The 22,542-nt window shown below is 39.1% G+C and overlaps 2 protein-coding genes across 3 annotated transcripts in view; one reads left to right on the top strand and one right to left on the bottom strand.

Annotated features, from left to right (window-relative positions):
* The first annotated feature begins 711 nt into the window (after positions 1-711).
* On the top strand, positions 712-6,143 carry hapln2 (hyaluronan and proteoglycan link protein 2). The gene is made up of 6 exons (XM_022206423.2): positions 712-995; positions 1,153-1,254; positions 2,618-2,974; positions 3,194-3,310; positions 3,402-3,584; positions 4,989-6,143. Exons 2-6 carry the CDS (start codon positions 1,176-1,178, stop codon positions 5,264-5,266), a joined length of 1,014 nt encoding a protein of 337 aa, XP_022062115.1. The 5' UTR covers positions 712-995; positions 1,153-1,175; the 3' UTR covers positions 5,267-6,143.
* Positions 6,144-7,689: 1,546 nt separating this feature from the next.
* bcan (brevican) overlaps positions 7,690-22,542 on the bottom strand; it is a 37,711-nt gene continuing 22,858 nt past the window's right edge. For both annotated transcript variants that reach the window (XM_051956741.1, XM_022206422.2), the window contains exons 4-15: positions 22,104-22,278; positions 21,504-21,631; positions 20,029-20,322; positions 18,602-19,561; positions 16,753-17,544; positions 15,181-15,399; positions 13,881-13,985; positions 13,633-13,791; positions 11,991-12,073; positions 11,262-11,406; positions 10,982-11,164; positions 7,690-10,764 (exon numbers count right to left, since the gene is read on the bottom strand). In XM_051956741.1, the coding sequence (XP_051812701.1) occupies positions 10,640-10,764; positions 10,982-11,164; positions 11,262-11,406; positions 11,991-12,073; positions 13,633-13,791; positions 13,881-13,985; positions 15,181-15,399; positions 16,753-17,544; positions 18,602-19,561; positions 20,029-20,322; positions 21,504-21,631; positions 22,104-22,278 (3,368 nt within the window). In that variant the 3' untranslated portion in view covers positions 7,690-10,639. The remainder of the gene's footprint in view (positions 10,765-10,981; positions 11,165-11,261; positions 11,407-11,990; positions 12,074-13,632; positions 13,792-13,880; positions 13,986-15,180; positions 15,400-16,752; positions 17,545-18,601; positions 19,562-20,028; positions 20,323-21,503; positions 21,632-22,103; positions 22,279-22,542) is intronic.

Genomic DNA, 22,542 nt, shown 5'->3' with positions numbered 1-22,542 from the left:
CGCCAAGATGAAAACAACAAGAACAGTCTTTATTTATAGAGCACTTTTCAAAATCCAAGTTACAAAGAACTTCACGAAACAGAAAAATAAAGAGATAGACAAAATTATGTGTGTGACTATGACATGTTATGTAGATAATTACGTTGTCTGATGTCAGATTAGTCTGCTGGTTCATTCAACTCTGACTAGAAAGTGATCTGTTTCTTAATCTTTACACAGTTATAACTAAAAGCTCTGGAGCAAATTATATACCAGAGCAAAACTTCCTAATCCCAAATCCTGATATCTAAAGTCTAAGTTTTTTTTCTAAATCTGCCATAATTTGGAAACTCGTATTGTCTTACTTTAATGTTTTTAAGTCCAGCAAGCATAAAGCATTATGTACATTTGTTCTGCACTACATCAGCCTTTACCTTTACTGTTTACTAAGGACACAAAATCTACTTTACTATGATGATTAGTAAAGTAGTGTTTGTTGCAACTGAAAGGAATTGCAACAAGATCCCCCTGCCCCCCTCCCCCCAATTCTGATGCTGAGTTTATACTTCTATAAAAACACATAAAACAGTTGTCATTTTTTACACTTCGTAATAACTTTTTGCAGTTGTCTTTTCATTTGACTGGCTTTTAATCAACAACAACAATGGAGAACTTGGAGGAAAACAAAAACAAAGCCTGTGAGTGTCAGACCTTCATATGGTCATTAACATCTGGAGCAGAGAGGACAACAGTCCTGTTTACACACTGTTGATCACAGAGTGGACCATATGACCGGAGTGAGAAGAGAGAGGGGGGGTGAGAGTGAAACTGATGGCAGCTGAACATTCAGGGCTTGGACAGAGAACCCAACAGAGATAAAGAATAGGGATAAAAATATATAAATATATAGTTATGCATCAACAAGGAATTTCCTAAGCTGAGACTCTGAAAACGTCACAGTCATGTCGGACAGCGCAGGAGGATGACTGGATAACTACGTCTTCTCAACTGCACAGGTTTCTGTCTTTGCCTTTGCTAGTTTCAGTTCAAGGAAAATAGAATTAGCCATAGCATGTGCTGATTGTGAAATATTCTACATAATGTAACTGGTTTTATGCACCAAAAACTCAACCATAGTAAGAGCTCTGTTATGTGTTTTCTTATCAATTTCAGGAGGTGAAAGAGTGACTTCCTTCATGATGAAGTGTGCTGTGATTCTTTTATTAACAAGTTGCTTCACCTGGTCTTCAGCTATATATACCCCCAACAGAGCAGGTAGAGTCCTAACAGTGTCATGTGATGGATCAAGTTTCTGGGATTGCTTTGCAGTTAAATGTTGCAGTACTGACCTCAGAAAAAGTACATGCCAAATGTCTTCCCATGACTTGCACTAGTGTCACATTTGAGTCTTTAAATATTTTATAACTTTGCATGCCAAATTTCAGCTAAACTTTGATACCAGTGTCCAGCATTCAAGACAGGCATTACTTCAAAGATTGTACCAGCCAAGTGCATAGAAAGATGGATAAGCCCTCTAAGTTTCCTTAACATTGGTTTGGTAGTTTAGTGTGGTGGCTCCAGTCATGGCTGTGTTGGCAGGGCTTGACTCCATCTTACTCTCGACTAATCAAAAAATAAGCAACGAGGTGGAATCTGAGTGGTGCTGTGGTGGATCATGCAAATGTCTCTGGGCCATTGCTTGGACTATGATGGCACACACCTGCAACTCAAAGTGGGCCGACTTCAAGTACAATGAATTATGTAAATTATGTATAACTTTAGGCCTAAATGCAATTTAAACAGCTGAGTTATAACAAGCCATCCCTTGTACAGTTGCTGTCAAAGGTAAAATTAGCTATTGAGGCTAAAAAAGTTTTTTGTATCAAGCTATAAACATATTTATTTCTGCTGTAAAGTCAAGCATTTTAACATGGGGGTCTATGGGGATTGACTGACTTTTGGAGTCAACCTCAAGTGGCCATTCAAGGAACTGCAATTTTCTGCCCTTATCTAAAGTTTCAGCCCCAGAGGTTTTGATTTAGCATCAACAACACATTTGGGCTAGTGTTCGTGCTTTTGGAGGCACAGAGGATGCAAGGTTTTTTTTTTCTGAAATCCTGTTAAATGATCACAAGCTATGGTTTTGTAGTTCTAATCTGTATTTCAGTCCCAGCAGATGTGGTGACATCCATCAATACTGGTGGTAGTAAGAAATCTCAGTAAATCGGGGCTTTAAGTTTACTTGTGGAACAACTTTGGAGGCTGCAAAACCATCTTAAGCAGCTTTTCAGAAATGCAACTGGACACAATCGAGTAATTGATGCTTTTGCAATGATAATATTGCCCAACAACCCACCGAGCATTTTTACCTAGCTCATGGTGTGTATGTAAAATGCAAGCGCTTTTGTCTTGTGCACCACATCCTTTATCTGTAGGTTTCTTTTTTCTTTTTAAATAAGTCTCTAAGGCATGAAAACACAATTTTATTCATGTACTGGATGTAGTACTGTGTACAGAAATGTATATAGAATTATGTGGATTGAATTGTTTCATGTGTTTTTATTATTGTATATCGAGCTTGTCCGTTTGATGACAATTGAACTGCACTGACAGCTGCTGGATGCCATTTCATCCACAGCATCCAAGAAGCTGAAGTTTCTCCTCGAGCCCCCGGTGTACCCTGAGGTTGCGGGACGAAGGGGAGATAATGTCACCTTGCCGTGCATCCTCAGAAGCAAACCCAGCCATTACAAGATTAAATGGACAAAGCTGCAGCCGGAACATGTCGGGCCAGAGAACATTATCATGATCTCAAATGCGCATGCCTTTAAGCCATACGGCAATCTTGGGCAGCGGGCTTCTCTCCGGAAGGCTCACACCATGGACGCCTCCCTGCAGCTCAGACATCTTGAGCTGGAAGATGGCGGCACGTATCGGTGTGAGCTGGTCAATGGCATCGAGGATGAAAGTGTTGATATTACTTTGAGGATTGAGGGTAAGTGAAGCAACCACTGGAGTCTAGGTAATATAAAGGAATCTATCTGGCATTTAGAAATATCAATGTAAGTTTGAACACATACCTCTTGTGCAGATGCTAAAGAAGAGGTTTTAAATCATCCAGCTGCTACTGGTGATGGTGTGAAAGTGTTGAAAATGCTCTAATTTCATCATGGATTAGGAAAATAAACACTGACAAGAGCTCTTCTATTTCTAGGTGTGGTCTTCCCATATCAGAGTAAAAATGGTCGCTACAGATTCACTTTCCGAGAAGCCAAGGAGGCTTGTGCTGAGCAAGATGGGATTTTAGCCACATACAGTCAGCTCTACAGAGGTACCACACTGTCCAAATGGTTTATTTCCTATTAATAAATGTTGTCTACAGTTTGATCAGCTCTCCTGGGGCACCTTATCTCCACATGCAGCCTGGACAGAGGGCCTGGACTGGTGTAATGCAGGCTGGCTCCTTGATGGAACCGTTCATTATCCGATCATTCATCCTCGACCCGTCTGTGGAGGAGAGTTGCTCCCAGGCATCCGCAGTTATGGACCAAAGGATAAGGATCATGATAAGTTTGATGCCTTCTGCTTCACCTCCCAGAACAGTGGTAAGCTTCAGAGCAAACTGAAATTTTACTTCAGTCTGTAGCATTTTAAACGTAAATGTCAAAAACTGTCAGTGATACTTCTAATCTTACTGTACTCCATCTGGATGCATCACCTCAGTATTAGCAGTTCTGCTTTGTTAGGTTTTTGTTGGCCTGAAGTTTTTTCCGGAGCAAAAATCTTTGAAACATGAAAGTAGTGTCTGACATGTTATATTCACTGCATTTCAGGTTTCATTATTACCATGAACACACACACACATATATACCAATATATTTCATGTCACTGTCACATATACCATCCTGCAGCCCCAAATGTACTTAAGTGCACCAAACTTTGAAATAGTCCCCAATAAATAGCACATTTATTCCCATTTAAGCAATATTTGCTTGAAGTGACAATGTCCAGTAGTTTCAATGAATACTACATTAAAATATGAAACTAAGTTTCTGCCTTTAGTGGCAACTACTAGCTAGTAGCTGAGAGCCACAGACAGGTTACTGAAGTTACAAAGTTTTGAGAGATTGACATAGTTGGTTTTGATTTTCTCATTAGATTTAAAAGTAAAGCAAATAAATTAATTAATTAAAAGAAACAACTAACTGCTCTGCTTTGGTTGGAGGTTTTCAAGCCTGTAACTGACTCAACAGGCATGGTTCTGGAAAACCCTAGTAAATGCAGAACGGTGAGAGGTTAAGCTGCTGGAGCAAAAGAGGTTGACAAGTTGTGCTTATAAAAGTCAACTGAATGAGCAGAGAGAGATTTTTCGTTTTATCGTTTCTCTGGGTTTACAAAATTGGGTTATTTTTGAAAACCCACACTTAAAATAAATGAGTTAATATTCTAAAACTCTTTACTGTAAGAATCTGTCATGAATCAATTCATTTTTGTACTTGGAGTTTATTTTACAGTTTCATAAACTGCTTCACCCACAGTCCTCACATCAGACTTACTTAGCAACAGTGTTCCTTTTCTGCACCTGAAAACATTCCTAGATTCCAGCACCATAGTGTGGATTTTCTTGCTGATGCCATCAAAGCAGCACTGTCCCGTAAAGAGAAGGTTTGCCATTTTAATGTGCAATAAATTTGTAGTGTTTCAGTGCAGTGACTATGACTGTCTGTAGCCACAGATTGACCTTTACTTGCTGCTGCACAACAGAGCAGGATTGATAGACTGACAGAACAGTAAACTCTGTGTGACATGGAAACAAATTCATCAGCTGGAAAATACTTGGCTGACTCTTTCCCTGGAAGCTTCCACTAAAGTCATGAAAAAGTGACAATCAAGTCTGAGCTTGCCAAACGATGAGGGCACTTGAACAGCTGCAGGTTCTGTTTTTGACGTTGTGTTAACATTTAAATGATAAGAGTCTGATTCTCTGCAAATCTTTCCTGCTCTCACAGGCTCCGTCTTCTACATCTCGGGGTCTTTCTCCTTTGAGCAGGCAGTTCGTGCTTGTAGACGCGTGGCAGCGGAGCTAGCATTGGTCGGCCATCTTTATGCCGCCTGGCGTTTCCGAAACTATGATCAGTGTGACGGCGGTTGGCTGAGAGATGGTAGCGTGCGTTTTCCCATCAGCAACCCCAGGGAGCGCTGTGGAGGCATCCCTGAGGCAGGGGTGAGGTCATTTGGATTCCCCAACAAGACAACACATCTGTATGGAGCCTACTGCTATAGGTAGCCAAAAATAAAATAAAAAGAAACAAATACACTTTTTACAGTGTCAGAGCTGTGGGTCCTTATAAATATAAAAGGCTCAGAATTCACTGTACAATATAAATATCTTGGTCCACCAATGGATTGTCAGAAAAAACGAGACCTCACATCTGAAACTACAGACATTTGCAGTTCTATTTTATCTGAGCTTTGTTTTATTTTCAAAATTTAAGTATTCACGTAAATGTGACGTGTTTTGAATTTTCTTAGTGTATGGCCCCATTTTCACATAATTTGCTAAATCCAGATTTTGTCTAGAGACCAAATAGCAGTAGCTCTAAACTCTGCATTTTCCACTGATATGAACCCCAAAACTGCACCAAGAGAGAACACCCAATGACTGGACCATATGACCACCAATTCTTTACATAACTGAACACCTTTTTCCTGTAAGATTATTTCTTCTGTATAAAGAAGATACACAAATCTGACATAAAAAAAGAATATATCTTTTCCCCTGTATGCTTGTAATTTGTCCACCAACTGCCAGCCAGATGCTGCTAAAATTAGGTTATGGCTGGTAAACCTTCAGTTTCTCTCCAGCTTTTATGTTCTCAAATGCACTAATTGTTCTTGAAAAAAACAAAAACAATTGTGAGTCAGTAAAGCACAGAATTGCACTGCATTTAGATGACACAAGCTACTAGGACCAATGGTATAATTAGAAGATTGGAAGCAAGTAGTGTAATACATGTTTTTCTTGCACAATCATCTTCCACTAAATCTATAACACAGGCTATCCATTTAACGTGACTTTGACCTGCTTTGAGTTTATGGAAGTGGTTCATCTGTAAATTAATGCCATGCAATTTAATTTATTCAATAAAAGATGCATCCTCATATCAGTGTATTAATCTGTAAATAAAGTATTCTGAAATTGTTTCAATTTTTGGGGGGAGACTGTAAAATGAGTCCCATTGAATGTAGTGAATAGAGCATTGATGTGTATATTCTACAAAGACACCAGAGGCTGGTAGTCACAGTAGTCAGTATGTGCACAGCACATGGAAGTTTTTGATTGTTTATCTAGAGAATTGAGTATTTGGATTCAAAACAAATAAAATTTACTGATGATTATGAGCATCATAAACTGCCAGCTACAATGCCTTGATAAAAATACGAGCCGACTGCACGCCCCAGTCTATGGATGTTCACCCTTTCAGGATGAAAATTTATTCACCATGCGCGTTTTAAAGTGAACTGACTATTGAATCACCATTGTCACAGATCAAATTGGTTCAGTGTTGAATTTCCCCTCAATAGTAACAGATTGCTGTTGTCAGGCCGACTGTGATCGGTCATTTTAATTATTTGAGCCAGTCAGAAGTAAGTGAAGCACAGACAGGACTTTTTTCCCCCCAAAAACAAAACTAAAACTGTTCCCTTCAAAGCTGAGTTAATTAGGCTGATGTATCCTTACTGTAACTTTAAGAGGCAGCAACTGAAGACATAAATTAACACCTGACAAGAACCAGGCTTTGCATACTTCAGCATTGCTGATTTTTTTCATTGCAGGTGTGAGGGAGCAGTTGTGAAGTTTGTAAATCATAAAAAAGGTAAAAACATGAAAAAAAAAATTAAAAGCTCCTGTGAGGATCTAAACATTATTGAAGTGGTTCTTAGTGATAGCATTACCAAAAGACACATTGTTGGATTTTTGAGGACATTTGATGTGTTCTTTTGTTTTGAGGCTTTGATTAGAAATCATAGGATTAGTTGAGGAAGGCAGCTTTTGTGGTCACAGGCCACACTTAGAGACATAGACAAAAAAGAGAAGTAAGCAGAACAACCCAATAAATGAATCTGCAAAGCAAAGCAGGCCACTAAACAAAGAAGGCAGATGCTGATGGTGAGAAACAGCGAGCCAGAGTGAGGAACCAGCCTAAATAACCATGTGCTAGATAGCTCCACCCATCTCACCTGGAGGTAACCTGTGAAGGAACAATCACAGACAGCAGAAGGAGAGTCACAGGCTAATGAATGGAAGATTAGCATCAGTTGGTGGCGACATGCTTTACAGCCATATTGATATTAATTTAAGTGTGGGTATTGTGATATTATATTTACTCCGGTGATCACACTCCACACCAGCTCTGTTTGCTGCTGCAGCTCAGTCATGTTGGTGTTCAATAAAGGGGGGTTTCTCTCTCAAACAGCAGAGCTCTGTCTACCAAATTTAACTGAATAACCATTTGCTTTAAACGATCAGTTCTTTGACTTTAAGCTTCTCTGACTGAACATGAATCAAAAGCAATAATATGGAACACAAATGACAATGACTGAAAACAAGCAATCCATAAGTCTCATGCTTGAATTACATCATAAAGTGACATTTTAAAAAAATCACATTCAATGAGACATTTCACTGTTAAAATTAGGGCTCACCAGTGAATTCTTACAAACACTACTTTTAATGTTTTTATACAGTTAAATGAGAAGACAAAATGTAACAGAAATTCAGACTAATGTAAAAACCAAATAATTTTTATTGGATCTATTTTTACTGCATCATTTCTACATTTATTTCCTATAGATTCATGAGATCAACAGTTAACATCATCTGCATTGTTGTTGTGATCATGACTGTACTTGGTTGCAGTGGTGGCATTAGTGACATTAAAATATCATTTTTTCCTTCCTCAAAGAACACAATTGTCTAAATAGCTTTTAAAGTCAAAGTCTGATTAGAACGCTGCATGTTAATACAGTTCTGGCTGGATACAGTGCAGTTCATATTAGCACGTCATAGTACAAAGTCCAAGAGACACCTGAATAAAAAGCACCAGAGGACGAGCAGAGTCAGTGATCTGCACACTTGAGAAAATGTCATACGAGCTCAGAGATAGTCGAATGGTTCGACTTTGTCTGAGTGGAATCCCATTTTTATTCCTTCAGCAAAATGAAAAAATAAAAAACTCTTTCCTCTCCAAGAAGCAACCGTTGAGACATTAATTTATTATATCTGCTGACATTAACATTGTGCTTAAAGATGTATCTGAGAATACTCTCTGCTATCACAGTAAAACACAGTGGAAGTGCAATCAAAGGGAACCACATCCACATGGCTGGAGTTCAGTGTAATCGCTGAGAGTCACTTCAGGTGTGATCACTGACAGCAGCTCTCCAGCACACAGGTGGGAAATAAAATGGATGTGCAGTCACTCTGTCTCCACACGCTCACAGTATTAACATGTATTTGGATCAGGAAAAACCCATGTTAGCAACACAAAACAAGTTGTAATCAGAATGGTATCTGATCAGTCAGACGACGGTGACTCACTCTGTGAGTGGATCTCAGCTATAAACTGTATCTGTACAGTTCTTAAGAAAGACTAGCATGTCCCTACCTCTGCCTCCTCCTGTTATCTCAACTTTAAAGTCAAGCAAAAAAAAAAAAGACGAGCCCATTTTGTGAAAAAAAAAAGATACAGTAGTATCACTACAGGAGACAACTATGTGGAAAATGACTGGAAGTGTCCAACCAACTGAGTAACCAAAAAGACAAAGCTAGACTAATCATCATATTTAAATTAATTTCAAATGTGTCCGCAATGTGCATTACCAAATGATTGCTATGGTACATCATTCCTCCAATTTATGGGCCTCTTCTTGCAGAATATCGCTGTCATATTTTGTAAAACTGCATAATTAAAACATCATGGGAATACTTGATTGTAACAAACAAGTACTCCTATCATTCATACAGCTGACAACGATTTTTAGAAATAATAAGATTCAACTGTATAGCATTTTTTTGTCAGACCATAGTGGAAGAACAAAAAAACAATTCATTTGTTGCCTGGCAGTCCAAAGTCTAAATGAGTTAAAGAAAAAAAACACAATCGAGATGCAAGTAGTATTTTTAGATAATTTCTTTAAAGAAAAAAGACTTTTTAGGTTATTTGGTTATCAACATTGTGCCATTAAATGAAAAACATATTTTGGTCAGTGAAGTCAATACAGCTGCAAAAGTGGCTGTACCTGGGGTTAACAATCTTGATTGTGCTTCCAGCTAGAGGTGACTACATGTGATGTTTGGCTGTGATGAACCATTGCACTAAATCACAACAGTGAAGCCGTATTTATTTAACTTTCATTGTTCTGAAATATCCAATAAACGTGCCACATATTTGAGGCAGCTTTCAACGCTACAGTACAAATGAGGAACTGTCTGACTCTAAGCCCAACAGGTTTAGCAAATGTCAGACCAGGTAATGTCAACAAGCAGTTCACACTTGGAGACATGGACTTTGAAGACTATCATGAACAGCAGTTTGTTAAAAATGTTAAAATACAGTGTCAGGCGCTGACACAGGCTGAATTAAATGTCTACTAACTTTACGTCCAGCACAACTATGTTCATCTACAGAAGGGCTGATTGCAAAAGCAACCTTCATACTTAAGTAAATATGTAATTTTCCTTTGCTGTAAATAAGAACATTTTATTTATATTAAAAAGAAATCCTGCATGCAGCAGTTCTTGATATCATCTACTTGGTTTACATAATATCCTCTATTTAATGTGTTTCAAGGAGGTAAGCCTTATAAAACTTACATTTGCAGGATTAACTTGTACTTTAGGCAAGATCAGAACTGTCTCAGATATTACCCTGATTAAATTCAGTGTCTTGTAAATCACTGTTTTATATAAATGATACTATACTGCATAATTACACATTGTCCTTCTGTGTGAAACTGAAAAATAAGAATGCATCTTCCAACAATCCAAACACAGAATGGTGATCCAAAGTGTTGCTGTTTAGTGCTATCCAGGGAAATCTAGACCAAGCAGGTTCAGTGCAGTAAGTGTTTTTCAAATGGCTAAATGAATCAATGACTGCCACGTTTTCAGAGACACAATGTGCATGTTTTTACTGTTTGTTTGTTTTTAGGTGTAAGCCAGAAGAATTCCATTGGCTAAACATGTGGAACCATTCAAAATGAGTATAAACCGTCAAGTTATGAATAACATTCACTTCTCTGCTTATTTTTGAAAGAGATGCGTCGCAAAGTTTGCTTGTCTCGCTATTGCAAGAGATAAGTTTCATAAACTACTCACCAATGTTGTAATTTTTTTTAAGATCAAATGAGATAAGAGAGGGGTTTTTTGACCACATCTCAAGCTTGCGTCGCTCTGCAGTACTGGAAAACACATATTTGGGTAATAGCAATTTCCATGACTTTCCATGATTTGTGGCCTTGACAAGATTTCAGTGGGATTGATGCAGCTAAACATGATGCAGAAAGTGGGCTGAGCAGTCTTTTGAGACAAGAGAAAAGCAGAAAAACAGGAGGAGGAATGCCATTAAAAAAAAAGAAGAAGAAAGGCATGATGGCTTTAATCATTCCACTTAATGTCCCAGAACAGTGGAGTTGCTTTCTCTGTGGCTGCACCCTGGAGCTCCATGACGTCTTCATGCTGGTCAGGATGTGAGGTAACTGTGTCCTCTTCTACTGGATGGGCTAGAGGTGGGAGAAAATCGAAAAGTAAAGGATTAAAGGGTTTATTTTCAAATAGTATGAGCTATTTTTAGGATAGAGTGTACAGTATTTGCCATTATTCTATTATAAGCCTTTTCTTTTTAAATTGTGTAATCAGTTCAGAAGACATTCACTCAGTAGCAGACATGACCTTGTTATGTGTATTGGCAAATCCAGATCAGGCATATAATACACTCACTTGCCATGCAGGTAATCAGAGGCTCCTCCCATTGACCACCAGGCAGGCATTTGATTACAGGGTTCAGTTTCTGCATGAACCCCTCTTCACAGTAGTACCGCACCTTGGTGTTGGTCTCGTAGCGCGACCGCTTCTTCCCAAACACCTTAGCAAAGGGAACCTGGGGGGGCTCGCCACAGGAGGCTGTTGGAGACAACTTAGCCTCTTAGATTCTTGGGATTTAGAAGATCTTAGATTAGAAGGCTTTAGAAAAGGTGAAGTTCAGACAAAGCGAACTTACAGACGCCCTTCTTGCAGGTGTATGATAGATGGTAGTTGCACGGCACATCGCTCCAGTGGCCGCCATCGTGCCACACCATCACCGCGCAGTCCTCGCCAGACAGGAAGTAGCTGTCAGGCTGACCTCTGTACCAGTTCTCATAGAGCTGTCGGAGAGAGGAGAGCAGGTTAGAACCGAGTCACCTAAATGAAGAAGCAAAATGAAATGCTGCTCTCTGAGTAGTGTTTTTATGTTTTTAATAACTTATTTTTGTCTTTCTCCTCCTCCCCTCTCTGCTTTTTTTATTGTCTGCGATGGGCATGTCTCCCTGCTGGCTGGTTCTTCAACTGTGCTGAATAGCATAAGACACCAGATATCTAGCCGTTCTTGCCCAGATTGTCAGCTATCACTGCCTGGTAGTAAATAGGCCAGTTTTCCTGTGCATCTCGTCTTTTCTGAACACTCACTCCTACTCAAGCCCACTATATCTCACCACAAAGACATTTCCTTCTGCCAGCCAGTCTCACCCATTCTACCTCTTCCCTAATAAACCTTCTTGTCCTCACTCTTAGTTTCTTGTTCTGTATCCAGTCGTACATTGTGACGATGCTTAAGACAGCAAGAATGAGAAAAATCTAGAAAATCATAGAAAACAAATCAAAACCTTTTACTTTTCATGCAACTCACAATTTAAACACGAGCTTGTGAAATATTAGGGTGAAACGGTAATGAACAATCATTAAAACTCACCAGAGGGCTGCCATCTGACCAGCGGAAGTCTCCTTCAATGGTTCTGTCATTGAGTCCAATCCATTGATATTCTCTGTATTTGTCTAGAATAAACATTACAGTGTGTGTTGTATGGGTTTATGCAACATACAGTACATGGTGTGCTTTAACTACACGAAGCAAAATCTATTTATTTCGAGATCAGATGTCATAAAATGCTGAATAAGACAAAGGAGATAAAGCAAAATAAGCATGCAGTGAACATATACAGATGGGATTAGCTAAACTCAAATTTAAAGTGGAGTTTATAAACCTCAGGTGTACAGAATATAGCCTTTGTAACATGGGTTACACACACTGCCTTGGATTACATGTGTTCGTGAATATATTTACCTATAACTCTTCCTGTTGGCACCAATAAGTAGAGGTTGAGAGGCTACGCAGCAAATGCTGATAACTTAGTAAAATACATCTATAGTAGTATAAAATCTGTCCAAGAATGAGAAGTTCTAATTATTGACAAATACAGTATAAATAAAACCGAATCATTTTCTCTTTATTAGCTTTGAACAAAGTAGGCTCATGTCTAGCTGACTCCGCACTGGCTGCATGGTCAAAAATACATTTGAGCGGTAGAAAAAATATATAGGAATAGTCCAATTTTAGAAAATTAGAAAGACCTGAGCTAAATGTTTGTATATAATATTACTGCATATAACTGTATACTTTCTGACAAACTTGACTGGTTCTGTTATGACATCTCCTTTACATTTCCTTACATAACAGCACGAGGTAACATGATCCTGCAGAGTAAAACAGCAACCACCAGTAGAATGTGAGATAACCATCTCATCGCCCAGTTGCGAGACGAAATACCAACAGCAACTTCAAGACCGTGGAATTTTCCAAGGAGGAAAGAAAAAACAGATTCAATAAGATGGAAGACACGAAAGGTCATTGTTGTGTCTACTACGGATGAATGGGAGTGGGCTCATTGTTAAATGACTTTCAAGGGTCTGAATCAGAGGAATGTCAGGATGGTAGATGACTCATGTTGTAGCATAGCAAGATACAAAAAGTAAGAGGTAAAGTAATGCAAGGAGCTGCATTGAAATCTCCTCACTAGAGCCTTCAAAGACATTCCCTCACCTGAAATTTGACGGTTGTCTGGTGAACAGCAAATAAAATTCACCCTTTTTGTGTGATTTTTCAAAAGCAAATGATTTCTTTTGATAACTTGTTTAAGGTGCTGAACAATAACGGTAAGTGTTATGTATCTTATTTGGGTTTAAGTTTCTGGCAACCAATATTCAAAATCGTCGCAACTATCAATCTTTTAATGCAAAGACAAGAAAACTGAATGTTGGCCCAAATAGATTAAATGTCTTAGTGTGTAAATATTTTGGTTTCGAAACCATATTGAAACTGGGAAACAACTGAAGTCAGTTTAAAAATGAGCGCCATGCTTTTAGTAAAGAGCCCATTAATAACCAAAACATAGTGGACTCTAAAACAAGGCTAACATTGCGTGAATTCTACATGGATATGGATATTTTCTGTTTCTCAGACTCCAATCAATAACATCCAACTCACCCAATCATATTTTTGCTTCCATATCATTAAATCTGTGAAATGTTCCACCTTCTCTTCAGTTAAGTTTTACCGTTGATGTAGTCCTGCTCCTCAGGAGTCATGACCGACAGCAGATGTCCGCCACACATCCGACAGTGCTGCTCAGCCGCCTCCCAGCTCTGCCGTTTGCTAAAGTGACGATAACAAAAGCCCTGAAACTTCTCCCAGCCCGGCTCACAAACCTCCAAGTCTGGACGGAAAAATATTAAGAAATGATTAAAATATGAGTTGTTATAAAGGTCTTGCTAATATTTGGAAAACTGTGTGCAGGAACTACACCTGTCTGGCACAAGTCTCCTCCATAACCGGGCAAACAAAAGCATCTTATTGATTCACCGTCAACGCATGTGCCTCCATTCAAACAAGGGTTCTCCAGGCAGGAGTCTGCAGACATGTGAAGACGATGGCAGTAACAGAGCTCATGTCATTTCAAAGCAAAGTCTAATTTTCTATGCATGATTTCAGAAATTTTCTTCATTATAAGCATGTTTTATGTATACCAACATTTAGCTTTTTATTTTTCATCTAAACAAGACAGACTTTCCAATTTCAGTTTGTATTTTCTTTCTAACTTGAATACATTTTTATGAAGTGCATGAATCTTGCAGCCTAATAAATGCCCCCTCCAAGCTTTTGCTGCCTGATTTACAGCATAAGCATCTAATTTTCAGATCAACAAACACCAGCAGATGGAGCCATTACATCAGCTATTCCCACTAATTAGTTACTGTGTCGTATATTACAGTTTAATTGCTGCAAAATATTTTATGTTATTTCCTTAAAACAAAGCACTACAAAGCTTGTTTTAGAAATGTATATTATAGTAATAATTTGAAGATATCTTACTACTCGTGCAGCAGTTCAGTGAATGTGGAAGTTAAAATAGCCTGTAACGATTTTGTACACAGAGGAAGGACCATTCTTCATGCTTGTGCAAGGATTTTTGAGCTATATTTTTTTCTCAAGTTCAAATCAACTATAAGCATTTTTTAAATACACGTGATTTTTTTCACTTTAAGTAGATAAATATTGTCATAGAAGGTTGACATGACATGGCTCTCTTTTACTTAGAATTATTGCTCTAAAATGAACACTTTAGTCTGCAGTTCTTTTTATTTTTCAGGCTCATTTCTTGCTATATTTTTCAGTGACCAACAATGCTTGACTTATGTATAACTTATAGAAACAACACAAATCTGTACAAATGGATTGTGCTTCATTTTCTCAGACAAAAGCAGGAATATAATGAATAAATGTAAATGTGTGATGTGACGGTCTCAGAGCAATTTAAAATACTTTGGATAGAGTTGCTTATAATTTAAAAGAACAATAAAAGCCCTCTTATGTAACAGTGAGGAGTCTCCAGTTGTGAGCCTGCTGCAAGTTGTTCTCTGAGGATTAATTCAAACTGGGGAGCAAATCCGCTGCGTCAGCTTGAAGTGGTAAATTGCAGGATGCAGTAAATCTCCTGATTTGACATTTTCAGAGACAGAGCTGCCTATCCCAAAACAACAATAAAGCATATTACCAGCAGCTGTTGTTTCTGTTATCAACAGTGCAGCACTTCTTTACAGAATACCTGAAAGGGCTCCATGTCTCACAGCGGAAACTTTGACGGCAGGCAGAGATGCAGTCTGCTCCTCCACCTCTTCCCTGTTATTCTCGGGGTGAATGGTGGGAGCAACGATGGTCACATCACTGCTGTCGGTGGTCAGACTGGAGATGTCCTCCTCTTCTGGACGCCAGGTGCATATTTTAACTACAGGCTCATCTGTGCCGGTCTCCCCCTCAACATGTTCTGTTGAGACAGTTTATTATAAAAGCACAGGTTACAATTAAACATAGACAACTACATTTTAATGCATTGTAGGAAACGGCACACTTACTATTAAACTCATCAGGCATGAAATAGATATTAATTAGTACTACTAAAATAATCTAAGTCTGTCTTCATAAAGAAATCTGAACTAAAATCTGGATATGTAAACCTATGTTTCTTCTCAAGTTTAAGGGCATTTATCCAGGTAATTTAAATGCATTGGTTCTGATATTTAGCATATTTCTAGTTCTTGGTACCATGCCTTTTTTTTATTTTGTACCAATTCACGCTAAAATAATCCAAATTAAAAATTCATTACTTTGTCACTGATGCCTCTATCTCTTGTGACAAACCAAAGCCTACCAACACTGAAGGACAACTGTTGAAAAGTTATATTTTAATTTTATGAATCACAGTTTTAAAAAATAAAGCATTTCAGTATAGTTCTGTGTTGGAGTTTGTGTTCGGAAGTTTGACAACAAGATTTCTATCTAAACTCTGTTTAGATTAACAGTTTTCATGAAGTGTTGATCTAAGTTAAAGTCTGTGGTAAGTTTTTGTTACACCTATAGTCATACCTGCCAATATTTAAAGTTAACTCTTACTTAAAATACTTCACTGAAATGTTGATTGTTATCAGCTCAAATCAAGGATTGTATATAAAAACGAATGTAGCCATAATGTTATCACACAACGGTTTGTGGACCTCAGCTTCGAGTCTTCAACTCTGGCATTTGGCCATTGCAATTTTGGTCTTTGGACACGATGAACCACGGGTGGATCTGACTGAGAATTTAACACTACAGTCACCTATACAGTAAGTACTTGTCACTCACAAGGGAACTCCACCCTAAATCATACCACGCTTCATCATCTATTTTAGGCTTAATGGGGCAATATTTACAAAATGAACATGCTGCTGTATTGCATAACAGGCTAGAAACTACCAGTTGAGATTATAAACTCAGAAGAAAAATGCTTAGAGGTGTAACAAATTAAGTGAGAAGTCTGGTGATTTCCTCATAGACTTCTTTAAAATTGTACTTCTCTTTGCAACAATGGGAGCTGCCCCCTGTTGGTCATTAATATAAAGCAGGTTTAAGTCAGTTTATATACAGTCTACTGTCATATTACTGACATATCAGTATTTCTAATGTGGATTTTTTTAAAAAGATGGCCCAATAATCTAAATACCTGCTGAAATTTGTATACTGAGTGATTTTAACAGTTCCATCGCCACTTCTACATCAGGTAATAAGTGGCTTATTTCTTCCTCTATCTCATTTATTTTCACCAAATGGGAGAGTAGAAGAGAACAACTTTAAATGTTACCATTAATGCTGCTGGTTGTGCTCTCCAACATGACATCTTGCTCCTGAGAGACGTCATCAGATTCCTCAGCGACAGGAGGCTCAGCGCTGTACTCCCGGTCAGACCGAGACTCCTGAGGTGTGGCGGACGAAGGCTCATGTTCCCAACCAGGTGTGAGGGTCAGATGAGGGATGAGTGTGATTTTTATCTCTGATGGAGGAGGTGCGTCGGTGCCCACCTCGTCATCTGTTCCCTCAGAAGTGTGGTCCGTTGAAAGAGTTGGGTTCGTCAGCAGGAGTTCTGGTTTCATGTGTGGGTTTTCTCCTGACGATTCACCTGATTCCTCGCCGGTGTCTTCCTCCCTCTCCTCTGGATTGCTGTCTGTGATATTTTGGGTTGTGCTGAGGAAGACTATTGGGCTTTCTCCTAATCCCTCTTGTTCAAGTTTATCCTGAATGTCCTCCGGAGGTTCAGACCCGGATGAAACATTACTTTCAGGTATGAAAGTGATGATCTCTGGGGAGCTGGCCTCAACCTCCACAGAAGGAGGAGACAGTGTTACGGAGGCTGGGGATGGCAACAAAGTGACTGGATCGCTGTGAAGGACAGGGGCATCTACACTGGAGCCTGAGCCTTCCGTGACTGAGATGACCTCTGTTGTTGGGATTTCTGTTGGTTGGATGTGTCCACTTTGCTTTGTTGGATCATCTGGTGCTGCCTCCTCTGAAGTGCTATTGAAATCCTCATCACCCTGGTCAACCGGGATGAACGACTCTATTGTTACAACTGAGTGCTCTTCAGTGGTATCATAACCTGTGAAGAAAAACACATAATCTGAAATGTCTATGTAGAATTCTGAAGCAGTTCAGATTGATGAAGGAAAATGCATTCTAAGTTAATAATGGTAAGAGAAATGTAAATAGGATAGAGGCATCAGATGTCTATAAAATATTATCTGGCCTAAAAACAAGTTGTACAGGAGACTACGTACTGTCATTTGTAAACATTTTCTTTACGTTTCATTTATTAATACAGTTTTTTTTTTTTTAAGTATATCAATACTTGAATTTAGAGTGAAATCTTGGATAGATTATTATGAAATTTAGGACAGGCACTCAACATCTTTTCATGACCTGACTTTTCATCTAGCACCACCAACTGGTCACATTTTTAAACATTTCAGCTGCACTTTTACTTGGAAATTAACATATTTATACTCCAGAAGGAAATCTGATTTCCACAATAATTTTACGATACTGAAGTTAACATGTCACGCTCCCATGCCAAAGGACAGTATGTTGCTGTTTAAAAATATTTTAGGGAAGTAACATGCTGAAAATGATATGTTTACTGCTGATCAGATAAAGGTCATTCACATTTTAAGGCTCTAAATAGGAAATTTAAAGACCCCATTCAGGGAAAATCAGTTTTTGAGATCCTGTTATCACGTCTATGTGGTGTTTTAATATGCAAAAAGAAATATTGTCAGGAAAATAAGCCATCAGTGCCATGTGCTGGACATTGCTCTCTCAAAAACGTCCTGTAACTACTCTACACTGCACGATGGCAAGTTATAGTTTTGGAATAACGGTCATTCAAACCAATTCTGAAGGAGAATAATGGTCTGGTTGAAAAAAAATGCAAGTTTATTGGATTGGTTCCTTTGATTTGTTACATCTAACACCTCAAATGTCTGAATCTGTGTTTTTGAGATTGTCATAGGCACACTCCAGTTTTAGGGTGGAAATGCTCATCAGTCGCACTGACTGCTTATTTCACTCATGATATGTCTTACAGCATGTAAAAAAACATATGGATAGGGTTAAAAAAAGATTTGCACCAAAAGGGGTGTTTAATATTCATAACCTACTTGAATTAGATGTAGGTGCCACTTCAGAGGTGACAGCAGTGTCCATACCAACCAAACTATGCGTCACAGAGTTCTGTATTTCTTCATCTGGTGGAAGATTTCCACTCTCCCCTTCAGTGTCCTCTTCAGTTTGATGGTTCTCAGATGTACTTTTATCAAGAGATGGTAACAGAGTGCTGGAGTGAACATCTGTTTCCTCGGCGTGGAGTGAAGTCGTCTCCTCAGCAGTACCAGTGCTGGCTTCTTCTGGCTGTTCTAAAACATCAGAAGAAGTGCTCGAGTAGGCCAGCTCTGTTCCAGAGGCGTGTTCCAAGTGGGCATCTGGAGTGTGGTCCTCTTGTAAAACAGGGAGATCACTCTCCTGATGCACCTCTGAGGAGCTGTTGAGCTGCTCGTACACATCAGCTCCAGATGTTGCATTGACATCTAGAGTATCTGGGCTTTCAGTGTCAGAAATGTGAGGCTCTAAGGTGTTTTTATTCACTATAGTTGATGGATCAGTTGAGGGTATATTGGAGTCTTCGGCAACAGTTACTTCATTATCATCTGTTGGGGAAGTTGGTGGATGCACATGAGACTCTTCATCATCTGTGTCTGGGTTTTCTTCAGGTGCTGGCTGATAGGATTCAGGGTAGCTGGCTTTCTCTATGGGTGTCCAGGTGTCTTTGGTGGGCAGATGCTCTTGATGCTCAGACAGAGGAGTTACAGACTGAGGACGGTCTACTGTGAGGAGAGGCTCCTTGTCATAATCTAATGTTGTAGAGTGAGTCTCAACAGGGTCCTGTTTTGCTGGATTTGTCATCAGGGCACGTTGCACCTCTTCAACTATTGTGGGTGTTACCTCACTCTGGCTGACCTCCTCCTGAGCAGGATTAGTAAAGAAAACAATGTCTTGGCCAATGTCCTCTGGCTCAGTGGCAAGAAAATCCTGCGGAGATTCTGTGTAAAGGCCATTATCACCTGGAGTAAAGGGCAGAATTTAAAAAAAATGTTAGTTATACTGCCAGGATTTCATTGGACCTGGTCCTAATGCTGTGAAACCTGACAAACAAAGGAAGCTTACCTACATGCAAAACACAAAAAACAGTCCATGTGATCTTGGCTATTGTTGTTAACAAGTTAGTCAACATCAGGGAAACTTATTACAAAGGCTTTATGAGTTGTAAATAGTTCCATCAGCACTTTATTTTACACGTAGCCTTCTCAGAATGCAAAATAATAGATGGGGTTCAATTATCCAGTATTTTGTGAGGAAAAAGGTTAAAATTAAAGTGGAATTTAGGGCCACATTTCTTCTTCCTTTCTGTCCTGTTATATATGCCTTGACCATACAATTTATTTGGGGTAAATCTTGCAGGAAACTGCCCATTTACAGTAGATCAGCAGGCAGAAAATAAACCAGATATCTCAAATGATTTTTCTCTTACTTCTGAAGCAGTAGGCGTCGTGTCGACAATTAGTCTCAGGGAAGCCCGTCTGGTTGCTGTATCTGTAAACGGTTCTGACTCCAGGTTCACCGCCTCCACAGCGCTCTCTAGGGGTGACGATTGGATATCGCACGCTCCCGTCTGCCAGCCACCCCGGGCTGCAGTGGTTCAGTCCATCATTCCAGGCTGCGTACAGCTGAGCTGTGGTGGCCAGCTCAGCTCCGTGACTCAGACAGTAGGCCTTGGCCTCCCAGAAGGTGAAACGCTGGGGGGCAGAGCCATGGAACACCTCACCTTTGAATGGAAAGACAAGGGTCAGGTTTTTATGACATTCTAGTGGTTACGTTTGCTGCAGCTTTACCTGCTAGGCATAATCACATAAGGAATCTAAATCAAGACTCTTGAAAATTGGGTTCATATTTTGGAAGTTTTGTCATGATTTATTTTTTTCCTCTTAAATTTTGCTTTCTATTTACTAACTGTAATCAAGGCATGCATCAAGACTAATATAGCAGCAAAATGAGTGATCACATAAATCAGATAAGTTGTGAACAAAAACACAATTCGACAATAAACCACCAAGGTTAAAATGCCCCTATTGTTTTACAGAGCCTTTATCCTTATCCTATTATTGTTTTCATAATTATATGTGCACACAATTTTTATTTGCACTAAATAATCATATTTACTCATAATGTGTTCTTAAATCTTGGACAATAACTATATGGCATCGAGGATGTGGATACATGAAGATGACGCTCATGTCATTGTTAAAAGCTCATTTCAAAACTGTAGTTTTTCAACCAAGTCGTTGGAAACTGGCTGCAGGCATGTGTCCCTCTTCAGCTACAAGGGCTTAAATGCAGATTGTTCCAACATGCCTTTTTTTCACATAACAATAGCTGAACTTACTGCAGACTAGGAATAGTGGTGGCTGTACCTGAGATGAGTCAGGTTTGTTAGATTTTAGTTCCACTTAGGTATTAAAACTGGCTTGGTAGCAGGTAAGGCTGGAGTCCTAAGGAATTTCTTAATCCTTTCAATTGTTGTTTTTGTGTAATTTATAAAAACTTGCAAAACAGTAGTTATTTTCTATTGCTAAAAAATAACTAAACATAAATCAGTGTTGTGTTGTATTCATCCCGGTTTTGTACAAAAGGTCATTGTCGTGTTTATACAAAGAAACAAACCGTAGACAATTTTCATTTAATAATTGTATGTTGTGGCATTAAGATTTCCCTTCACTGAAATCAGTCTAAAACTACAAAAAAACAGAATACAAAAAACACATACTTATGATGATACAGCACAGGCTAACCCACTTATATTTTTTTTGCATCGATATCACTGAATTTTAAAATCACAGCAGTTAAATATATTAACAAAATGTTATTGTAACTCACAGGGGTGAGCAAGAGTAGAAAAAAATGTCAAAAGTTGTTAAACATTTTAGAATTTCCTTGAGGTTGTCTTACCCTGAATGTTCTCTATGTAGCAGTAGACGTCATACAGCTCATCAGGCTCCAACAGTCCATAATTCCTCACCCCTGGCATTCCATCCATGTCTCCAAAGCAGCCCTCTCTTGGCATTTGAATGGGATATCTGCAGACAGCAATGTCACCCGTCATTGAAGCACCAAGTACCTCTTCGTCTGTAATGGCAGCACCCCAAACGTCACACTTTTATGAGCCCTTTTCCGAGTGTTGAAGTGCATATAAATGTTTGGTCTGAGATCAGATGAGTGCCTCTCAGATTCTTGATTATCTGTGTGTTGGGATGTGCAGACATAAAGAGCGTATCAAATGTTAGCTGGCCGAGTGGTACACCGTCAGTCCTTCAGACTGACTGACCTCCATCATGGATGCTCTCTTAGCTACACAGACAGCAACATGTCAGTCTAGCAATGCAGAGTTGTTGTTTTGTTTGAGTGGAGCTGCAGGAATGATTTGGGCACTTATCAAACATATACAGAACAATCCTCACTTGTTCACAAAACAAAATGCAGAATTTTCAAGCTCAGAGACCAAAAGCGTGAGAGTGATATGTCCTGTTTGACACGGGACCATTTTCTTACCTGACTGAGTGATCAGAGAGCCAGCCGGCGTCACACTGCTCGTATCCACTGTTGTAGGCTGCGAGGAGCTGCTCTGGGGAGGCAATTTCAGCCCCGATGTCCTCACAGGCCTCTCTGGCCTGCTCAAAAGTGAAGGCGTACCGGCTGGATGCATCACGATAATGGAACACCACTCCTGTAAAAAGACAGAAAGAGAGCTTTGTGAATCCTTGGCAGTGCTGTTTTATGTCTTCATTCCAATTTTCCAATATTAGAAGCAGGGTGAATTGCACATTAAAAAGATGTCAATGCTAAAACCATTGCTATATTATTGTCTTGATCAGTTGTAAAACACAATTAATGATTTTTCAGCATGGTGCCTGTGAGATGTAGTTAAACAATGTATTCACAGAAATCAATATCACTTAAAGTGCTCAGCTTGCACTTGTCGCTTGTCAAC

The sequence above is a fragment of the Acanthochromis polyacanthus genome, chromosome 12 (genome assembly GCF_021347895.1).
Source record: "Acanthochromis polyacanthus isolate Apoly-LR-REF ecotype Palm Island chromosome 12, KAUST_Apoly_ChrSc, whole genome shotgun sequence".
NCBI lineage: Eukaryota > Metazoa > Chordata > Actinopteri > Pomacentridae > Acanthochromis > Acanthochromis polyacanthus.
Note: the sequence above shows the minus strand (reverse complement) of the source record. Positions and strands in the feature narration are given on the sequence as shown.

Coding starts and splice junctions, on each gene's coding strand:
- hapln2 (XM_022206423.2), top strand. CDS start 1,176: ATGATGAAGTGTGCTGTGATTCTTTTATTAACAAGTTGCTTCACCTGG. Junction 2,975..3,193: donor TATTACTTTGAGGATTGAGG/GTAAGTGAAGCA, acceptor TTCTATTTCTAG/GTGTGGTCTTCCCATATCAG. Junction 3,311..3,401: donor ATACAGTCAGCTCTACAGAG/GTACCACACTGT, acceptor CTCCACATGCAG/CCTGGACAGAGGGCCTGGAC.